The sequence below is a fragment of the Scylla paramamosain genome, chromosome 27 (assembly GCF_035594125.1).
Source record: "Scylla paramamosain isolate STU-SP2022 chromosome 27, ASM3559412v1, whole genome shotgun sequence".
NCBI classification, from domain to species: domain Eukaryota; kingdom Metazoa; phylum Arthropoda; class Malacostraca; order Decapoda; family Portunidae; genus Scylla; species Scylla paramamosain.
The window spans coordinates 2,087,553-2,106,259 of record NC_087177.1 but is presented as its reverse complement, the minus strand read 5'-3'; the positions used below and the strand labels follow the sequence as shown (position 1 = coordinate 2,106,259).

Sequence of the window (18,707 nt, the reverse complement as noted above, 5' to 3'; positions counted from 1 at the left end):
GAAGAATGAGGAAGAGGAAGAGGAGGAAAAAGGAGGAAAAGGAGGAGGAGGAGGAGATGAGTCGTAAGTGGAGTGAAGGATGACGGTGAGTTGCAGTGAAGGGAAAGGAAGCAAAAGAAATATACAAAGAAAACGTTACAAAAAAGCAGAAGGAAAGGGAGGGGAGGACGGGAACACTGGCAGGGAGGAAGGCGACGTCGAGAAGGGGAAGCAAACAGTTGAAGAGCCGCATGAGTGATGACGAGGTGGAGAAAATAGAAAAGATCAGTCCAAGCGGAGGAATGACCGAATGAACTTTTGCTTTATTGATGATTCCCTTTCTTTACTTTCCTGCCCTTTCTCATCTCGGCTCTTAATTCTCTCCTTTCACTTCTTAATCTCCCTTCTCTTCCCTTTGTCTCCCTTTCCATAACTTCATGTTAGTTTCCCTTGTATTTTTCTTGCATGCCTTCCCTTCCCTTCCCTTTCCTTTCCTTCCCTTCTCGCCTTTCTCTTTGCTTTCCTTTGCTTTCCTTCCTTCTATAGCATTTTCATCCTACGTCTTATATCCCCTTCCCTTCCCTTTTCGTTTCCTTTCCCTTCGCTTTCCTTCGTTCTCATTGTGCTTAATTTACAATGAAAAATAATGACCCCATTTCACATTGACTTTCTTCCCCGGCTAACAAATTACCGCAAATTACCTTGGGCGTCTAAGGAATGAGATGAGGCGAGGGGCTGTGCGTAGGAGTATAGCAAAGGAGGAAGCGAGGAACAGCATAAATTAGTCAGAGTTCTGCGTACATAAGCATTCTCTCGAGTGATGGTGGTGGTGGTGGTAGTGGTGGTGGTGGTAGTGGTGGTGGTGATGATGATGGTGTTGTTGTTGTTGTTGTTGTTGTTGTGGTGGTGGTGGTGGTGGTGGTGGTGGCGTTTTTGTTGTAATCTCTCTCTCTCTCTCTCTCTCTATTTGTCTAACTATCAATTAATTTACACACACACACACACACACACACACTAAGAGCATATTGAGACCAGAATTTAGCTTCCCTCGTACACCTTTCCCAAGTTGCGTTTCCACCGCCCACGCCTCGCCTCTCCCTTCTGCATTCGTCTCATAAAGTCATATATTTTATTCCTCTCCTTTCCTCTTCGCTTCTCCCTTCTGCTCTCAGTCCTCGTCCTCATCTTCGTCCACCGCTTCCACGGACATACTCATTGGCCGCGAGTCAATAGTGCCTGCAGCCTCTCATCGCCCCTCGACCCCACCAGACAAGACTCGTGGCCTTCGTCAAGTCTCTCCACTCAGTTTACTTGAGTCTGCAGGTCATGGGGGCCTGTGCATGTGTGTGTGTGTGTATGCAGAGACTTTTGAGGGTGCACATACACACACACACACACACACACACACACACACACACACACACACACACACACACACACACACACACACACACACTAATGTACGTAAATGAAGGGATAACAAATACACTTTGTAGTTTATTTTTGTAGTTTATTTCCTTTGCCTGTCTGTGACGATTGTGAGGAAAAAAAGAGAGAAAAAAATCCGTATTATCAACAGGCAGACAGCGAGAGTTTCAGCACGTACAAACGGCAGCTTTATAATTTCCCTGAACATTCTCAGTTCCTCAGTATTCTGGCGGAGATCCAGATACGTGGTGCTGATATATCCCTTCCCTCCGTGTTAATTAATCCATCCTCATAACCATTCTCTCCTCTCCTCCCGACAAATCGTCCTTTACACTCTCGCTAGATTGCAAGTACAATATCCAAGGAGATGAAATAGTTTCGATTTCATCTCGTTAAGTAAAAGCTTATGAGGAGACAAGAACAGCTTTATAATGAAGATGAACCACGCCTCTCACAGGTCATATGTGGATTCACAGGTAAAGAAAACATCACGTACACAAAGATATACGTGGGAGAAGAGAAAGCAACCAACCTGTGTTTATAAGATGCTTGGGTCAGATAATGCATTCTCTCTCTCTCTCTCTCTCTCTCTCTCTCTTGAGTACTCTATCTCACATTCTCTTTCTTTGTTTCTCTTCCTTTAAGTTCTGCTTTCTTCTCATTTTACAGTGAATGAGAGGTAAGGTTAGAATGATGAGAGAGAGAGAGAGAGAGAGAGAGAGAGAGAGAGAGAGAGAGAGAGAGAGAGAGAGAGAGAGAGAGAGAGAGAGAGAGAGAGAGGAATTATGAAATCTGTTAATGCAATGCTAGTTATACAGTGTCATTGTTATCACATATCGTTCACGTGACCTATAAATCACCACACGATTTGAAGCAGAAATGAGGAAGTAGAAACACACACACACACACACACACACACACACACACACACACACGAATTAGGACAAATTACAGCACTTAAAATCCTCGTTTAGCTCACATATTCCTAAACTGCAGTATTCCACTGTATTTGGGGAAAAACCTTCAAGGATACAGTCTCAGTGATGCGTGATGTGCATGAGGGGAGGACTTAGTATAAACAAATCTTCCCTACAAATCATTAGTCGCAAGGGTTCGCTCTGTGTTTGTAGTCTACGTCCTTATTCATGATGCGCTTCAATGGTGATGATCATTTTTGTCATTGGTTCATAAATATACTCGAGCTGCTTCGCATGGGCTCATATATCTCCTCAAAATGGCAGTGTAGGCGCCTAACTAGTTCGAAAGGTTGCCGATAGAAGCCGTTGTTACTTTAAATAGTTAAAAAAGCTGCAGGTAGACGGCACTCCAGTTCACAAACTAGGGCAGCATTAGCAATTTTATGAACACCGATCTGCTGCAGACTATGGAAACAGCTCTCGTGTTTAGCAGTTCAGATACTGGATTCAAGTTTTGGTGTAATTGACTAGACACGTAAAAATTACCACGTAATATGACATCATCACACAGTAGAAGCGATGAACAGAGAGAGAGAGAGAGAGAGAGAGAGAGAGAGAGAGAGAGAGAGAGAGATTATTGGATAAACATCGATCTTAGATTATGTAAGACTTAGTGATAAAAAAAGTGAAACGCTGTTCATTGTAATATACTACTACTACTACTACTACTACTACTACTACTACTACTACTACTACTACTACTACTACTACTACAACTACCTCTACCACTACTACTACTACTATTACTACTACTACTACTACTACTACTACTACTACTACTACTAACACCACCCCTGTGTGTGTGTGTGTGTGTGTGTGTGTGTGTGTGTGTGTGTGTGTAATTTGGGAAAATTTAGGTTTGCGTGTGTTGCACGTTTTCCTCTTCCACCATTTCTCTGGTGGATGGGTTTTGGCATTTTTTCTGTTGACTCAGCCTGGAAGCATTTTTCTATTTAAAAATAACCTGACTGGAAATACTCAGAATTCCATCGTTTTTTCCCGTCAACAATAACTTCACAATATTGATAACTACATACTGCAACATTTTTACAAGCCTGCCTAGTATTTCGTTGCAGAATAAAGTTACACCTCGCATAATTTTCTACTTTATTTATAACCTCAGCGAAATTATGTGTTTGCGCATTATTCTGATTCATATTTAACTCCACTTCTCGCTATTTATTTGAGCTCCTGTCACGATAACTTTTATCTGTTTGAGACCCAGGAGTATACACTCAACAGGGACGGTATCCATTTTATCTCGACTCTTTAAACAAGCATCAGTGAAAATCATAAGGGTTTCCAAAGATATTTCCATGATTGAAATGACAGTTTGATTAAAAAAGGTTCTGTATTATCGGTAAAAAAAAAAAAAAAAAAAAAACACCGGTGAGAGCCAGAGGAATAATTTCTGTGGACTTCGAAGGGAGTCCATAAAGCTTTTCGAGGCGCAGGCTATGGAAGATGATCCGAGCGTCTCATTTCATAGCGCATTTTGTAAAAGGGACCCCTTACCCGCTAGAAGCTCACTGATCAAAGAGACAGACACTTGCCCAACTCTAAAGCTTTGATGCCTCTGAACTTACTGGATCTAACTGGAGAAGATTTACCTTTCCTTTCTTCAGTGTCCTCATTCACTCCTTAGAATTGTATGAGGGCGACATACCTTGGCCCTGACGTACGCCACCGTGACTTACCCTAAAAGTCTCTTCAGTGAGGCGCAGAATACACGGGATCTACGGCATTTCCTTCCTTTATGTGGCCCTCATTGGTCACAGCTGACGGCGGCTGCAGAATAAAACTGGATGCCATTCAAACACGTTGGGCAGCTTTGGCCGGTGAGTCGTGGAAGTCGCGTAAAGATTGGAAATGCAATGTTGGGGATTCGCCATGAGGGTGCCTTCCGCGCCGCACACCGGGTGAGTATGAGCAGCGGGGTCAAGTGAGGGGCGTGAGGAGCGGAGGGGCGCGATGTAGCCGTGGAGGAAGACATTTCCGGACGGAGGTCATTTGTAGTTAAGTGTGTCGTTATCTGGAAGAGTGGGAGGCCTGCTCACCCAACGCAGCTAATAGCGACAACCCACGCGCCGGGGATGACAGGCGCGAGTTATGTTGTGGCGTGAGGATGTAGGCGAGGAGGAGGAGGAGGAGGAGGAAAAGGAATAAAGACGGAAGCAGGTGTGGCAGTAAAAGGAGGAGGCACAAGGGGTTACATTACCGGCCTGATATTTGACACTTGGTAAAAATATTAACTTAATCATGTCCTTTTCTTCTTTCTCGTCCTCGTCCTCCGCCTCCTCCTCCTCTTCTTCCTCCTCTTCCTGCTTCTTTCCCCTCCTTTTGCTCCTCAGGTTGTTTTTTATCTCTCTCCTCCTCTCCTGCTTCCTGCAAATCATCGTCATTCATCTTTTTTCTCCTCTGCTTCCTTCACCATTCCAGACATATCAATTACTGTGGAATTTTTTACTCATGAGGGCGCGAGGATCCAACTTTCATAAAGAAACTATTCCCGCAAGAATTTAACCTCTTAAAAGTGGTTCTGAATCATAAGTCGTTTAACGCAAAAAAAAAAAAAAAAAAAGTGGAAAATTTTTTTTTTCCCCGCTTGAATCTCGTTATAAGGAAACATAGATCACCTGGTTTGGAGGGGAGGAATGTGTGGCATGCTGATTTTCGAATCTCTGTAATATGCAAGCTCTGGATTAGTAAACGTGCGTAATTATATAAATATATATTTATTAATTTATTTCTCGTTCTATGTACATGTTTCCCTACTCGACTGTTGTGACGCCAGCAGCAGGAACATTTGTGATTCAAGGGCGCGTGATATGAGTTGGCTTGAAAGAAAATTTGAATCAAGTCAATATATACAATCTATTTACACCAACAAGAGTTCACTCGTTATGGGGTAGTGTAGTGACGTGGTGGTATTAGGTCTCTGGTTACTGGAGAGACTAACAATACGTCACTTTATTTTGTATCAGTGAAACAGTGACTTTACTTCACTTAGTTTTATAGTTTATTCAGAGTTTGTGCACACACTCACAGCACTGAGTTCAACGGAGATACACCGGCAGGCTTGCTTGGTAGCACTATTGCCGGACTGGTAGCTGCCCCGGGACAGTGCCGCCGGCAACAGCAGTGGATGCAGACATATCGTCAGCACCTTGTGATCAGTCTGTAGCTAGGTGGCGACATCTCAACGAGTGCAAAACAATGGAAATTTCCGTCATGGAAGTTTCCTACACTACATGAATAAAAATCCTACTGTTCCTATCTTACCTATCCTTACCTACCTGTGGGTACATACATTTATTCCATTACACTTTCCGAATATCAGGTTATTTTACGCACCAGCACTCCCTCTTCTTTCTATTTACGCATGCTGTTATTTTTTTGAGTGAAATATGCCCGGGCCATTTTATATTCATCACGTATTTTCCTAAGTGTGATGTGAAAAATTGTATTAATTAATTATATATATATATATATATATATATATATATATATATATATATATATATATATATATATATATATATATATATATATATATATATATATATATATATATATATATATATATAAAGGCCTCGTGACGGAATCCCATTGCTGATCGCTTTCCTTTGATCTCATATTGACGTCAGCACACAGGATGCAAGAAAATGAATGAATGTGCTTGTGATATCCGGAAAAGAAGAAAATTGTTAAAAGTTAACAGAAAAGAATTAAAAGTACAAAAAAAGCTGTTAGTTTAATTTATTACCGACTGTTTTATATTAATGCTTTAATTACTGTCTTTCAATTTCCAGGATTAATGGGAGCTTCAAAGTGCACAGATGTTTTATGAGGAAGGTATGAGTGAAAGCTTTGTACACAGCCACTGCCTCGCTTCCTGACAAAGGTTATTAGCTCACGAGGCCTGAAGGTATTGCACTGTATTGTGTTAGCCGACGGGAAATTTCATGCTTACTGCCTTTACCAATCTCTCTCTCTCTCTCTCTCTCTCTCTGACACACACATTCACACATTCACTTTTTCAGCAAACACAATTGTGTACTCCTTTTATATCTATGTCTCTGTGTCTATTTTAAATCTCCAGTGTCTATTCGTGAAACTCGAGCCGAAGCTTACCGCTGATTAATAAACACGCTGCAAGTACATTCATTCGCTTGCCAAGTAGATCACGTCTCACCAAATTGTAACATAATGATACGTAATGAATCGAGAACATTCCTGCGAGGAGAAAGGACACACGTTCAGCCCCTGGAGAACCCGAGAGAGGGGAGCGATTTGGTAATTAATTAATTTCATTAGCCACTAGTGAACAGCGGCTGCTCTCCTTCAGGTGTCATGCCAAAAAATTGAGTGTTTTCATGAAAATTCTCTCTCTCTCTCTCTCTCTCTCTCTCTCTCTCTCTGTATGTAACTATGTATGTATGTACGGGTATGTATGTAGGTATGTATGTAATGTATGCATGCATGTATTTATCTATCCTTGGTGTTTCCTGCCTCCCTTCCCAGCCTATCCTCCTCTCTGATTCCTTCGGCTTAAACTCACCTCCTCCACGTCCCTCCCCACGTGTGCCCCACCTGAACTGTCCCCCTTCTGCCTTCTCAGTCATCTCTTGCTGTCCCTGGTGTGACTACTCTGTCTTAACTGTTGACGCCTCCACTCAGCGCTGCCTGGCGGGTCTGTAACGTATTGGGAGATGCACTAGTAAGGAATGGGTTGATGTGCCGCAGCAGGAACAAGTTTGTAAGGCGCCGGAGTAGTTAGGAAAGTGTGACATCGTAATTTAAGCGTAAGTGATGTTAAGTGTGAGTGAATAAATGTTTTACTTAACGAAGGTTGCTCGAATTTTTTTTCTCTTTATTTTTTAAGGGAGCGTATGAATGCGATTAAATTAGAGCAGAGCGGAGCGAGTTTCTGTTCCCTTGCGTTATTAATTTGTGAGTTATGTGGAGTAACCTGCGGTATTTCCTATTTCTACTGTATTTTGTGTCTTTTTTTTTACCCAACTTCCTTCAGTCTTAAGTCCTCTCATGTGACGGTCCCCTTGCGAGTCTTACGTCTGAGGAACTGAGGAATGAGGGAAAATGCTGAACAAGTGGAAATGATTGCTGTGATTATTACATTCTTGGCTGTGACTGTACATTACCGTGGCCACCAAATCCTGTTTTCCATAATACTATAATGGTTTGCCAGCATTTCGAGATTTTGGTCTGTACGTACGCACATTCTGCTTTCGTGTTCATTATTCATGTATGTTAATAAGGCGGATTTAATTTTCCAGAGTCACGTGCTCTTACATACTATCTCCCCCCGCCGCTACTTTCATACAACCCTGCCTAGCTTTTGTTTCTTCTCTTTCCTCCCCTCCAGAAATCGTCATCATCTCTTCGTTCTTACTATTTCCTCTCCTCTTTCCTCTTTCTCACCATAGTTCGCCATTTCTTCCTCTTTTTCAATGCTGCCACTGCTCTTCTCTTCTTAATCTCTTCTATTCTATTTTCTTCTTTCCGTTCATTTCCACTCTTCTTCTGTTGCTCTTCATTAAGTTCTCCATTCTTCCTCCCTTCCTTCCTTCCTTGTTTCCTTCCTTTTTCTTTTATTCCTTTCACCCTTTTCGTAATCATTCTTCTCTTCTCTCCTCATCTTTTTCCTTCAGCTCCCCTCTCTCTCTCTCTCTCTCTCTCTCTCTCTCTCTCTCTCTCTCTCTCTCTCTCTCTCTCTCTCTCTCTCTCTCTCTCTCTCTGTACTTTTCATTCCTACCTGTACGGCGCCATCTTTAATCACATTTTATTTTTATTTATTTCCCTGTGGTCATTTAATTTTAATATTTTCTCGATGGACTCACGTTGTAAATTTTTCTTTTATTGTTTAACGGGATTATTTTCAACACGACCGTAAGGAAATTGTAAGAAATGAAATATCTCTAAATAATAAGCGTAAGATAAAAAAAAAAAAATTCCGAATGAATGAGAAGTGAGAGTCAGCATTGTATTTGTTGAAAATGCAGTAAAGACTCTGATTAAATTATACGTCTAATTTGTCTGGTGAAAATATTTGCTTTATATTAGTGGTATGCGTGCTTTTGGTGTCACTGTTGTTTTAGTGGCTGTGGTGGCGGTGGTGGTGGTGGTGGTGGTGGTGGTGGTGGTGGTGGTTTTGGTAATTATGTAATATCCTAAGCTTGAATTATGGGTGTGTGGAGGACGGGAACGAGGCCATTGGGCTGTTTTCCCCCCCCTCCTCTCGTGTTTGTGTTTTTCTTGTTTCTGAACTTTGCTGTTGGGTTTCATTTGTCTGTATATCTGTGTGTGTGGGTGTGTGTGAGTAGGAAATGTATGTATGTGTCTTTCTCTCTCTCTCTCTCCTTCTCTCACACTCACACAGACACACACACACTGGTAAAAGATCTAAATTATTGTGATCAGTCAAAACCACTATCCAATACCCGTGGGCTTCTCGGCAGCGAGGAGAACGCCGCTATAAACATCGTCAAAACGGGTCTTTCCTGATATTGTGCCCTCGTTTCAGACTCCTGGGAATAGCATTTTATTCCTCGTTACATTTGCGTGGAGGTGATAAGGGGTGTAAGTCAGAGGAAGAAGCGGAGGAGGAGGAACATGAGAGTGGGAAGAGAGCAGAAGGAGGACGAGGAGAGGGAGGAGGAGGAGGAGGAGGAGGAAGTGAAGGTGGAAGAGGAGGATAGAAAGGAATTGTAAGAAGATAAAACTAATTGCTTTATATCTTCCGTTGTATTTCCCTGGTGGCCATAAACACATGTGTACGAAGAGCAGAAGGACGATGAAGAGGAGATGGAAGTAAAAAGAAGAATGAAATTGAAGCAGATATAAAAGCTTACTTAGTGAAAAGTATCCAGCATGTCTTGGGTCCATCCAACTTGAAGATAAATTAAGACTGTCATTGGCTTGTCGCTTCAAGACGTGTGCCTACAGCGAGCAGAGTGACGAGTGTGCAGCCTTACGAGTATAAATGTTACCCTTTGGAAAAATAGACAGAAAGAAGAGGATGATACTTGCCTTGTAGGAAAATGAGCAGAGAGAGAGACAGGAGAGAAATTAATGCATGAAAGCGGATGCATGAAGTAAGCAAAACAATAGAATGATAGTGAGGGGTGAGGTCAGTAAGAGAGTGACTGAATATATAACGTTAGAAAGAGATGGATATACTGCGAGTGAAGCAGCACCGTAGTATGTAAGGTGAGATCACTGAATGGGAAGCGCGAAATAAATATTTGCTGTTATGTTACGAAAACAAGGAGCATTCGACGTGAAAATATCGACACGTATCAAATGTTCGGCCGACAAAATGTAACTGGATACTGTCAAAAGGCAACGTGTGTAACTTGAGTGCGAATTGAATTATTTTTTTGTTTTTTTTGAAGAGCAGTGATTAATTGCCCTTTTTCTTTTTATTTTTTTTCAACGTTATTTTTATAGCACCTTTCCACTCTCAGTTACACCTGAAAAAATACCAATGTTTGAAAGTGAGTGGAGCAAGAAAAAAAAAAAAGATCGGCCATAGTTTTTCATCAGGAATATGCTACGTGTTGAGATAAAAAAAAAAAGTAAAAAAAAAAAAGTAAGTAATTTTGTTTTCTCAGTGGCCCCGCGGGTAGTGGTGGTGCCCATCATCACCTGCATCATTGGCTTCCCTGTCCTGGTGATGCTCGTGATCTGCGCCCTCAGGTACCGGGCGAGGAGGGCACGTATCAACGCCAAGAATGCGCACAGGTGAGGCGCTTCCTGAGGTGGTGTACTGGAATTAATGATGTGCTCACATTGTTTAATCCTCTACACTACTACTACTACTACTACTACTACTACTACTACTCTCTCTCTCTCTCTCTCTCTCTCCCCATTTGCATCATACCACACACCAATCAACCCTTTTCCCAGCCATCACTCACTCCACCTCTCCCACCAATTTATCTTTAACTCTTCGCTTTCCTACTGTCACTCTCATTTTACTTACAATTATTTTATTCTTTTCTACCCCCAGCGTGGAGTCTTCGGCATCGGCGCTCGAGCTCACCTCTGGGTCCTCCATCCTGGCCAGCCGATGTACAAACGGTATGTGAGAACTGAAGCAGGAAAGTATTGTACGCTCATTATGGTGTTACAATACACGTGCTTAATGAAAGCTCTCAATCTGTAGCGGAGTGATAATGTCTGACTAATTTCAAAGTATCCAGGATAATAGTGTAGGTTACGGATTATCATAGTCTTCAGCTAATAACAACAATGAGCAAATGGATGTAATTAATGAATGATCTAAATCCCTTCGCAATTGTCTGATTACTTTTGATTCGAATCAGTCTGGTATAACTATAAAAAAGAGATACAGATTATCACAACATTTAATTGAGTCTAGTCATTTGTAAATAAATAAATAAATAAAAAAAATGTATATATGTAACGAATGGTTGGTGTAGCGTAGATGATTGCATTGACGAACCTGCCTTGTTGTTCGCCGACTCATCGCCTGGCTAAACGTGAAAGTATGGAACTATTTGCATGGAAGAAAGCTATTCCGTGTGTAAATTTGCCGCTGCCTCCACACACACACACACACACACACAAGTGGAAAAAAGTATTCTTTCTGTTTAAAAAAGGGTTAACAAAAGATCGCCCTCCACTAGTTCATTTTAGCACTTCACAATCTTGCAGGCACATGTCAGGTAATGATGATGATGACGATGATGATGATGATGAGGAGGAGGAGGAGAAGGATGAGATGAGGATGAGGAGGATGAGGAGGAGGATGAGGATGAGGATGAGAATGAGGAGGAGGAGGAGGAGGAGGAGGAGGAGGAGGAGGAGGATAGAAACACTAATGATAACAGTGACCTATGTTGATGAGACATTCATTGCCTCAATCTGGCTTATTATTTTATTTTTCCTTGAAGGTAAAGCTCATCGCTTGAAGAAGAGGAAGAAAGCCCTTGTAAGGTACGTAGAGAGAGAGAGAGAGAGAGAGAGAGAGAGAGAGAGAGAGAGAGAGAGAGAGAGAGAGAGAGAGAGAGAGAGAGAGAGAGCGTGTTGTATATCACTTTTTTTATACGAGTATATTCATGCTTGATTTAGTGACTGTTATAAATCAGTTTGTTATGGAAATTTTAATTAATTCTGTGCGACATTTCAAAAGTCAGTACTAAATATTTTTCATTCTCGCTCTCTCTCTCTCTCTCTCTCTCTCTCTCTCTCTCTCTCTCTGTCTCTCAAGGTTCAAACCCATGCCTGAGATCGACCTAGACACCGTGGTGGAAGAGAAGTCAGAGTTCGATGCCGAGGTGACGGCTTCTGACCTGCTGACCACCCCCGAGGAGCTGGTCATTCCAGAGGAGACCACGCCGCCAGCCTCCTTCAGGGCCTTCAGGTACATGGGGGCCGTCAGCCAGCCGCTCGCTGCCATTTCCCCTAACAAGACCTCGCCCTTCAGATCCCAGCATCTTGACCAGGTCGCCGAGGAGCTGGAACTCTGCGAGGACGTGATGCTGGAGGTCAGCGATGATGAACAGCTTGATGAATTTGACGAGGACGAGGAGGACGAGGAGGACGAGGAGGATGACCTTGAGCTTGATTTAGACGCCATCGAAGTGGAAGGTGTGTGTTTAGAGGTCGAGGAGGGCGAGGATCAGATGGAGGACAGCGACAATGGCACGCTTGGTACTTGTTTCACGCTCTCGCCCAAATCGTCGACGAAGTCTCCTACGGGGGTGCAGTTAGCCCTCAAGAAGCTCGATGGTGCCATAAAGCGGCGCCACTCTAGTCCAGTCAAAGTCAACTATGGGAAGAATCGGGGCCACCAGCAACGCTCCTCAGCCAAGGCAAACTATACTCATCCTCAGGTGAAAGAAGAGGAAAATGCACTCAAACCCCCTCCTCTGAAGTACGATATTGACTACATCGACCGCGAGCTGATGCCGCGATTCTCGCCGCGTCGCTCGCACTCCGTCAAGTACACCATGAGCCGGCGGGCCACCTCCTTCACGGGCAAGAAGCGTCACGGAGAATCTTTCAAGTTAAGAAGTAAAAGCTTTTCCAGAAGCATTTCTCACGTTCACGACGGACCGGACGGTAGACCGAGAGGTCAGCCGAGAAGTGCATCAACGTCACAGGAGTTCCATAACGGTGTTATGGAGTGCGATGTCCACATCGTGAACGAATATGGTGCTGAGATGAGCTCGAGCAGCTGTAGTGACAGGTGCATCAGTGGCGGCACGAGTACTAAAAGTGTGTCAGACGGAGACACTTTTCTCAACGGTAGCGAGACAGACTGGTCGGTGTCCTCCCGGGAGTGCCACAATCCGGTGAGGGCCACGGTGTCTCTGCCGATAAGAACCAGCAGGAAAGACTCGGACAGTCCCGTAAAGAGGGTGGTGCAGTGCTCGAGAACTGCATGTGGTGAGGAGGGTGCGTGTAGGGGTGTGTGTAGATTGCCAGCGTCTAATTCCATAGACAGAGGAGAAAGTCAGTGCCAGACGGACAAGGCTGTGCATCCTCTTTCTGATGTTGCAGAAGGGAGAGAGGATGGCGGCCAAGACCAGCAGCAGGGTGTGGCGGGCCAGGACGAGGAGCGGAGCACTCTGGTCTGACAGCGTCGCCCGGCACCAGGCGGCCCTGGGGCATGAGTGCTGTGATGGATTTTATGGTGTTAAGGTTCACTTTGTAACATATTGTCTGCGAAAGCCTCAAGCTTAGATTTTACACTATAACCTTTTGTTTTAGGTCATTGTAAAAATGAAAAACAAAAAAACACATCTTCCAGTACATGTATAGTGTAAATGGTTCCTAGTTTTTTATTTATGAAGAACTGGAATGAAGCCAAATGAGAGGCCGCCGGGGAGAAGCTTGCATCACCACCAGCCACGGTGCGAGGCCCGGCAGGGGGCGTGACGCTCCCTGTGCTCTAATTAATCTTTTTCTCTTTATTTCTCTCTTTGATGATCAAATGAATATTTCTGTTATATAACGAAGGTCAAATCTCCCCATCTTACCCCTCACACACACACACACACACACACACACACACACACACACACACACACACACACACACACACACACATACACACTCACTAAACTTCTTCACATTCTGATTTTGTCATTTTACCATTTATCTACGCATTGTTTCTTATTGTTCCTTAAACATTTGAGTGCTTATTTATCAAAGTATCAAACACAAACTACCTAGCCAATCAACCAGTCTGCATACGTACATAGGAACTTGTCACCTTTTGCTCTCTGCCTTACCTCCCACCCTACTTAATTAACTTCTTATTAGTTTTCCCAATCATTATAATTAACCTACACACACACACACACACACACACACACACACACACACACACACACACACACACACACTATCTCTATCCCTTACCAACAGTTTAGCCGGTTTTATATAACGTGCTAATTAAGATAAAAGAGTGCATATATATTTTCACTAAATCTTGGTCATAACATTAAGGCGAAAAGAAGTTGTCTGAATGTTAATATATATATATTCCTGGTCCTCTTTGGCCATTCCTGCTTCCCTGCTGCCCCTTGCTCGAGTGAGGAGGGAAAGAGTCCAGGGTTTTACCACTTAACTTTCCTCTTTAGGGGCGGACTTACCCCAGGCGCTGTGAGCCCCAGCTGCCCGGGTATGTACAGCTGCTGGACCTTGGCCAGTATTCTCTGTCCCTAACACGCGCCCCCCGCCTCGGCCCCACATACCGTTTCCTGAAGTTGTTTGCTATGAATATCAATGTATGTTGTAACTACGTATGATGTACTTCGTAGTTCAGGAAGCTGAATGTAATATCTGACCTTGTCGGAACTGGGAAGTCAAAATTTATATCGTCGATATTAGTTATTCTCTGCAATTCGAAAAGACTTGATTCTTTAACCGGACAGTTCCATCTACAAGCGCTGGACAGGTGCGGTGGCACAAAATAATGTCATTATGCTTGAGGTCCATTAAGTTATAGACATGAGGTGCTGGCAGGTCACTGATCGGTAAGTTTTGTCTTGTTACAGCAGGTGCAGATGTGATTAAAACGAAAATATTCCAAGGGACATGCAGTATTCTGACCAATATTTCTGTTAACGTGTTTATTTCTAGTCTTCAAATATATCAAAGGATCGATGGAACCGACAGACACAAACATTTCGACCATAGATGTGGTGGGGGCCGCGTGGAGGAGGTGTGGCGCGGGGAATACTTTTCAAAGTCCTCCCAACCAAGATGTATCGAATTGTTTCAGGTGAAGGTGACCATTAGTTGCCGGCGGCGTCTGACGCCCGACATTGGCTGCTTTGACTTGAAATGTTCGCCGTCAGAGGCCGCCGCCCGATTATCATTCGATTTTTTTTTTTACTGACCTGTGTGGCGTACCAAGACGATATAATTCTCACTGATGAAAGTCAAACCATGTCTGTATTATGAATATTTCCATTGTTGATGGTTGATGTTTGTATTATAATCTAAGTCGCAGCTGGAGATTGCTGCACCTCTATGAGAAAATTACATTATAACAAGCTGCCAGTCTTTTTTGTTTCCTCTGTCGAGGCAGAAGGATGGACGCCGCCAGTCTCCTCACAGCGAGTGTACAAGTGAACAGGTGAACAAACATCACAGAACTGCATGTGAGAAAGATTTTCTTAGATATAGTAGTGAAAAAGGTTAGTTAATTACTAACGCACATGTACCACTTAAATCTTTTGGGGACTGGGTCCTTGTTGTAATACATCATAATCGAAGCTTCAGTGGGTCATCCTACGCTGACCCACCTTGAAGTTCGCCCTATGCTGGTCAGCGCCCTTGATGCTTCACACACTTTTTTCATTGGTATTGCTGAAATGTTTATTGAAATGCTAACTAACTTAAATTGTTGGAATGTTAAGAACAAAAACAATGTCTGGAAATTCTGCTTTGTGTAAGACGCCGCCCTTGCCTCGCTTCAGTGTTGCCACTTCATGGCCTGATGGGAGACTTGCATCTGTGGAATTTCGTGAGGAAAATGTTCTCAGTCCTGCAGTAGCCTTGAAGTACTAGGAGGGAGGTAGAGTGGAAAGTGATATGACAAAAGCAGTTCAGTGAATGCGAAGAGTTGTCCTGTGGAAAACCTCAACCCGAACAGCGCCCTCGACCAACAGTTAAGGTCCCCATAAGCAGAGGGCTGGCAAGGTAAGTTTATTGACCGACATGCATTAACATAAAAAAAATACACATTATTTTTGTGAATCAGGATAAATTTTGGCGATCAATACCGCCTTGTGAATTCTAAGATGTGAAAAAATAAATAAAGCTGGAGCAGTAACCAAATGTTCACGTGTCCGTTAACTGTGTAGGCTGTCGGGCATTAGAGATGAACCGCCCTCCTCTCATACCTTCCACCTTCCGACACTTCCATCACAGTTATAAGATAATGCTAATGTCTGAAATGCTGCTTCGCTCTTTCTCGTATTCAATGAAGCACCCGTTTGAGCAAGTTCAGACCTAGTTGAAAGTAACAAGAGCCAAAAGAGCCAAGGTTCAAACAAGTCGTGAGCATGTACCAGTAGCGCCACAGCCAGTAACTAAACACACTAACACCGTAACACTGTAGTGGATGCAGTAGTAGTAGTAGTAGTAGTAGTAGTGATAGTAATAGTAATAATAATACTGATAAAGATAATGATGGTAATAATAATAATAATAATAATGATAATAATAATAATAATAATACTTTGTTTGAGGGACGGACCTTCATTGTTTTAGTGGACAAATTTATAGCGCGCTATTATCACACTGTATAATTTTGGGGCGGTGCAGTGATGTGGATCTAAATTGAAAACATTCATCAGGCGAATAATGAAAGCTCACAATAAATGGCATAATAGGGTAAAATTGCCATACAATTTCATTGATTTCCGTGTCATGTGTCAATTCTGTTCTGCGTGTGTGTGTGTGTGTGTGTGTGTGTGTGTGTGTGTGTGTGTGTGTGTGTGTGTGTGTGTGTGTGGGCGCGTATTATTTTCCCCTCATTCTGTCACACACACAAAAAAAAAAAAAAAAAATCAATCAGGAATTTTTTCATGTAAAATTTCATAAACGCTTTTGAAATAATTATGACGGATGATAAGAGACCAATATTCCTTATTATGCCTAATGAACAAAAATTCTTTACCACAATTATAACAGCCTCGTTTAGGCAGCCTTGGCCCTTGCCGGTGTTAGGCGAGGGGGTCTGTACAAGCTCATCAAGCCGCGGAGGAACTTCTGCATGCCTTGAGTTCGAGATTGATGGAATTCTTTTTGGAAAGTGAGGAACCAATCAGCGAGGGAGGGCAGAGGGCGGCGGTGGAGGGGAGAAGGTGGAGAGGAGGTGAAGGAGCAGGGCGAGGATTGGATAATGGGAAGGAGAAAGACTGGTCATGACGCGCCCTGAGCTCCCTCGATGTTGATTTCATTGACTGGAGAACAATTTTCCATCTTCGCATCAAAGAGAATGTCTGGACGATATACGGAACATGGACAACATACGGAACAAAACGGACGCGCAAACTCATAGTTATTCCTTCCCCTTCCTTTCATTTATTTATTTTCTCTGTTTTACGAAAATTGAGATTAGGAAGCTGTTAACTCTTAGAAAGCTTTGATAGGGGATAAATGATAATTAAATGTCGCTACACTTGCTGCCTTATGAAAAGAATTGTCTACTTTAGTAAGTGACGAATAACTTAATTACAATCTGATCGATTTTTTCCTCTTACGCAATGCCAGAATTTTGTCTTGAAGCAGTTCGTCAGTTTGATAATAACTGCATCTCTGTAACCACCCACTTGAATTGTGAGGTGCAGTAATGATAATGGTCGTGGTGGTGGTGGACTCGTTAAACGTATGAGGGGAGGAGAAGGGAAGTTGGAAAGTTAACTCGGGACATATTTTACTGGGCCAAACCTTCAACTAATTGGGAAAGGGTCCGGTGTGGTGCTGTAGAGAGAGATTTGTCGTATTTCACTCACTAAACTGGAAACTTCACATCTCATCTCTAGCTAAAACAGCTTCTATGAAGTTTAGCGTCTGAGTCGTCTCCGCCAGTTTCTCTCATCCCCCCGGCTACTAACTCTGTACAGGGGCCTTAACTGTCCATGTACAGAGTATGCTCCACATGTATGTGGGGGTTCCACTCATACTGCTCTTTTAGATAGGGTGGGATCAAAAGCTTTTCGTCTTATCAACCCCTCTCCTCTAACTGACTGTCTTCAGTCCCTTTCTCATCGCGCAATGTTGCATCTCTTGCTGTCTTCTACTGCTATTTTCATGCTAACTGATTTTCTGATTTTGCCAACTGCATGCCTCCCCTCCTCCCGCACCCTCGCTGCACAAGACTTTCTTCTTTCTCTCAACCTTATTCTGTCCAGCGTTCTAATGCAAGAGTTAACCAGTACTCTCAATAATTCATCCCTTTCTCTGGTAAACTCTGGAACTCACTGCCTGCTTCTGTATTTCCACCTTCCTATGACTTGAACTCTTTCAAGAGCGATGTTTCAAGACACTTATCCTGTAAATTTTTTTTTATTTTGTTGCCCTTGGCTTGTGCCATTTTGATTCAGAGGGCGAACTTGCGTAGCTGTGAGGAATAACGGGAACATGGTTAAAGCTTGCTTGACTGAACTGGTTTGATTTGGGTTGAGATAGATAGACAGATAGATAAATGGAGAGAGAGAGAGAGAGAGAGAGAGAGAGAGAGAGAGAGAGAGAGAGAGAGAGAGAGAGAGAGAGAGAGAGAGAGAGAGAGAGAGAGAGAGTAATGAATGGTGCCCAGAATCCGCTTCTTTGCCAGCTCACAAATGCACCTTGCCATGTTTCTTTGGCCGGTTTGTCTTGTGTTCCAGCTTCCACGTTGGTCCAGGCACACATACGCATTGAGGGGAAAACATTAATCACTGTCCTCCTCAGGCCACGGCGCGCCCTAAACCTTCATTATTAATTCCCTCATTAGGTCGACCGTTTGTCATCCGCTGTGTGAGTCAGACTCATCCCAGACCATTTTATTCTGTGTTTTGCATCTTTACAATTTCTGCTTTAAAGCCAGAAATATAGCATAATTTGCTAAACACACACACACACACACACACACACACACACACACACACGGCCTGGTGGTGCAGTTGTTAGCGCGCCCGGTTCAGAACCTGAAGGTCCTGGGTTCGATTTCTGTGCCCTGTCAGGAGTCTTTGGCCGGCCTCCTTTGTTGTGTAGTCCCTTAGCAGTAATTAGGTACTAGCTGGTTAAGTCTGGAGTTGTGACACGCTGCTTAGG

General features: G+C 43.1%; 1 protein-coding gene across 8 annotated transcripts in view; it reads left to right on the top strand.

The window, feature by feature from the left end:
* The window catches only part of LOC135114028 (uncharacterized), a 41,204-nt gene extending 26,262 nt beyond the window's left edge, over positions 1–14,942 (top strand). For all 8 annotated transcript variants that reach the window (XM_064029661.1, XM_064029657.1, XM_064029656.1 and 5 more), the window contains 4 exons: positions 10,019–10,148; positions 10,417–10,487; positions 11,324–11,366; positions 11,641–14,942. In XM_064029661.1, the coding sequence (XP_063885731.1) occupies positions 10,019–10,148; positions 10,417–10,487; positions 11,324–11,366; positions 11,641–13,012 (1,616 nt within the window). In that variant the 3' untranslated portion in view covers positions 13,013–14,942. The remainder of the gene's footprint in view (positions 1–10,018; positions 10,149–10,416; positions 10,488–11,323; positions 11,367–11,640) is intronic.
* Positions 14,943–18,707: the final 3,765 nt, after the last annotated feature.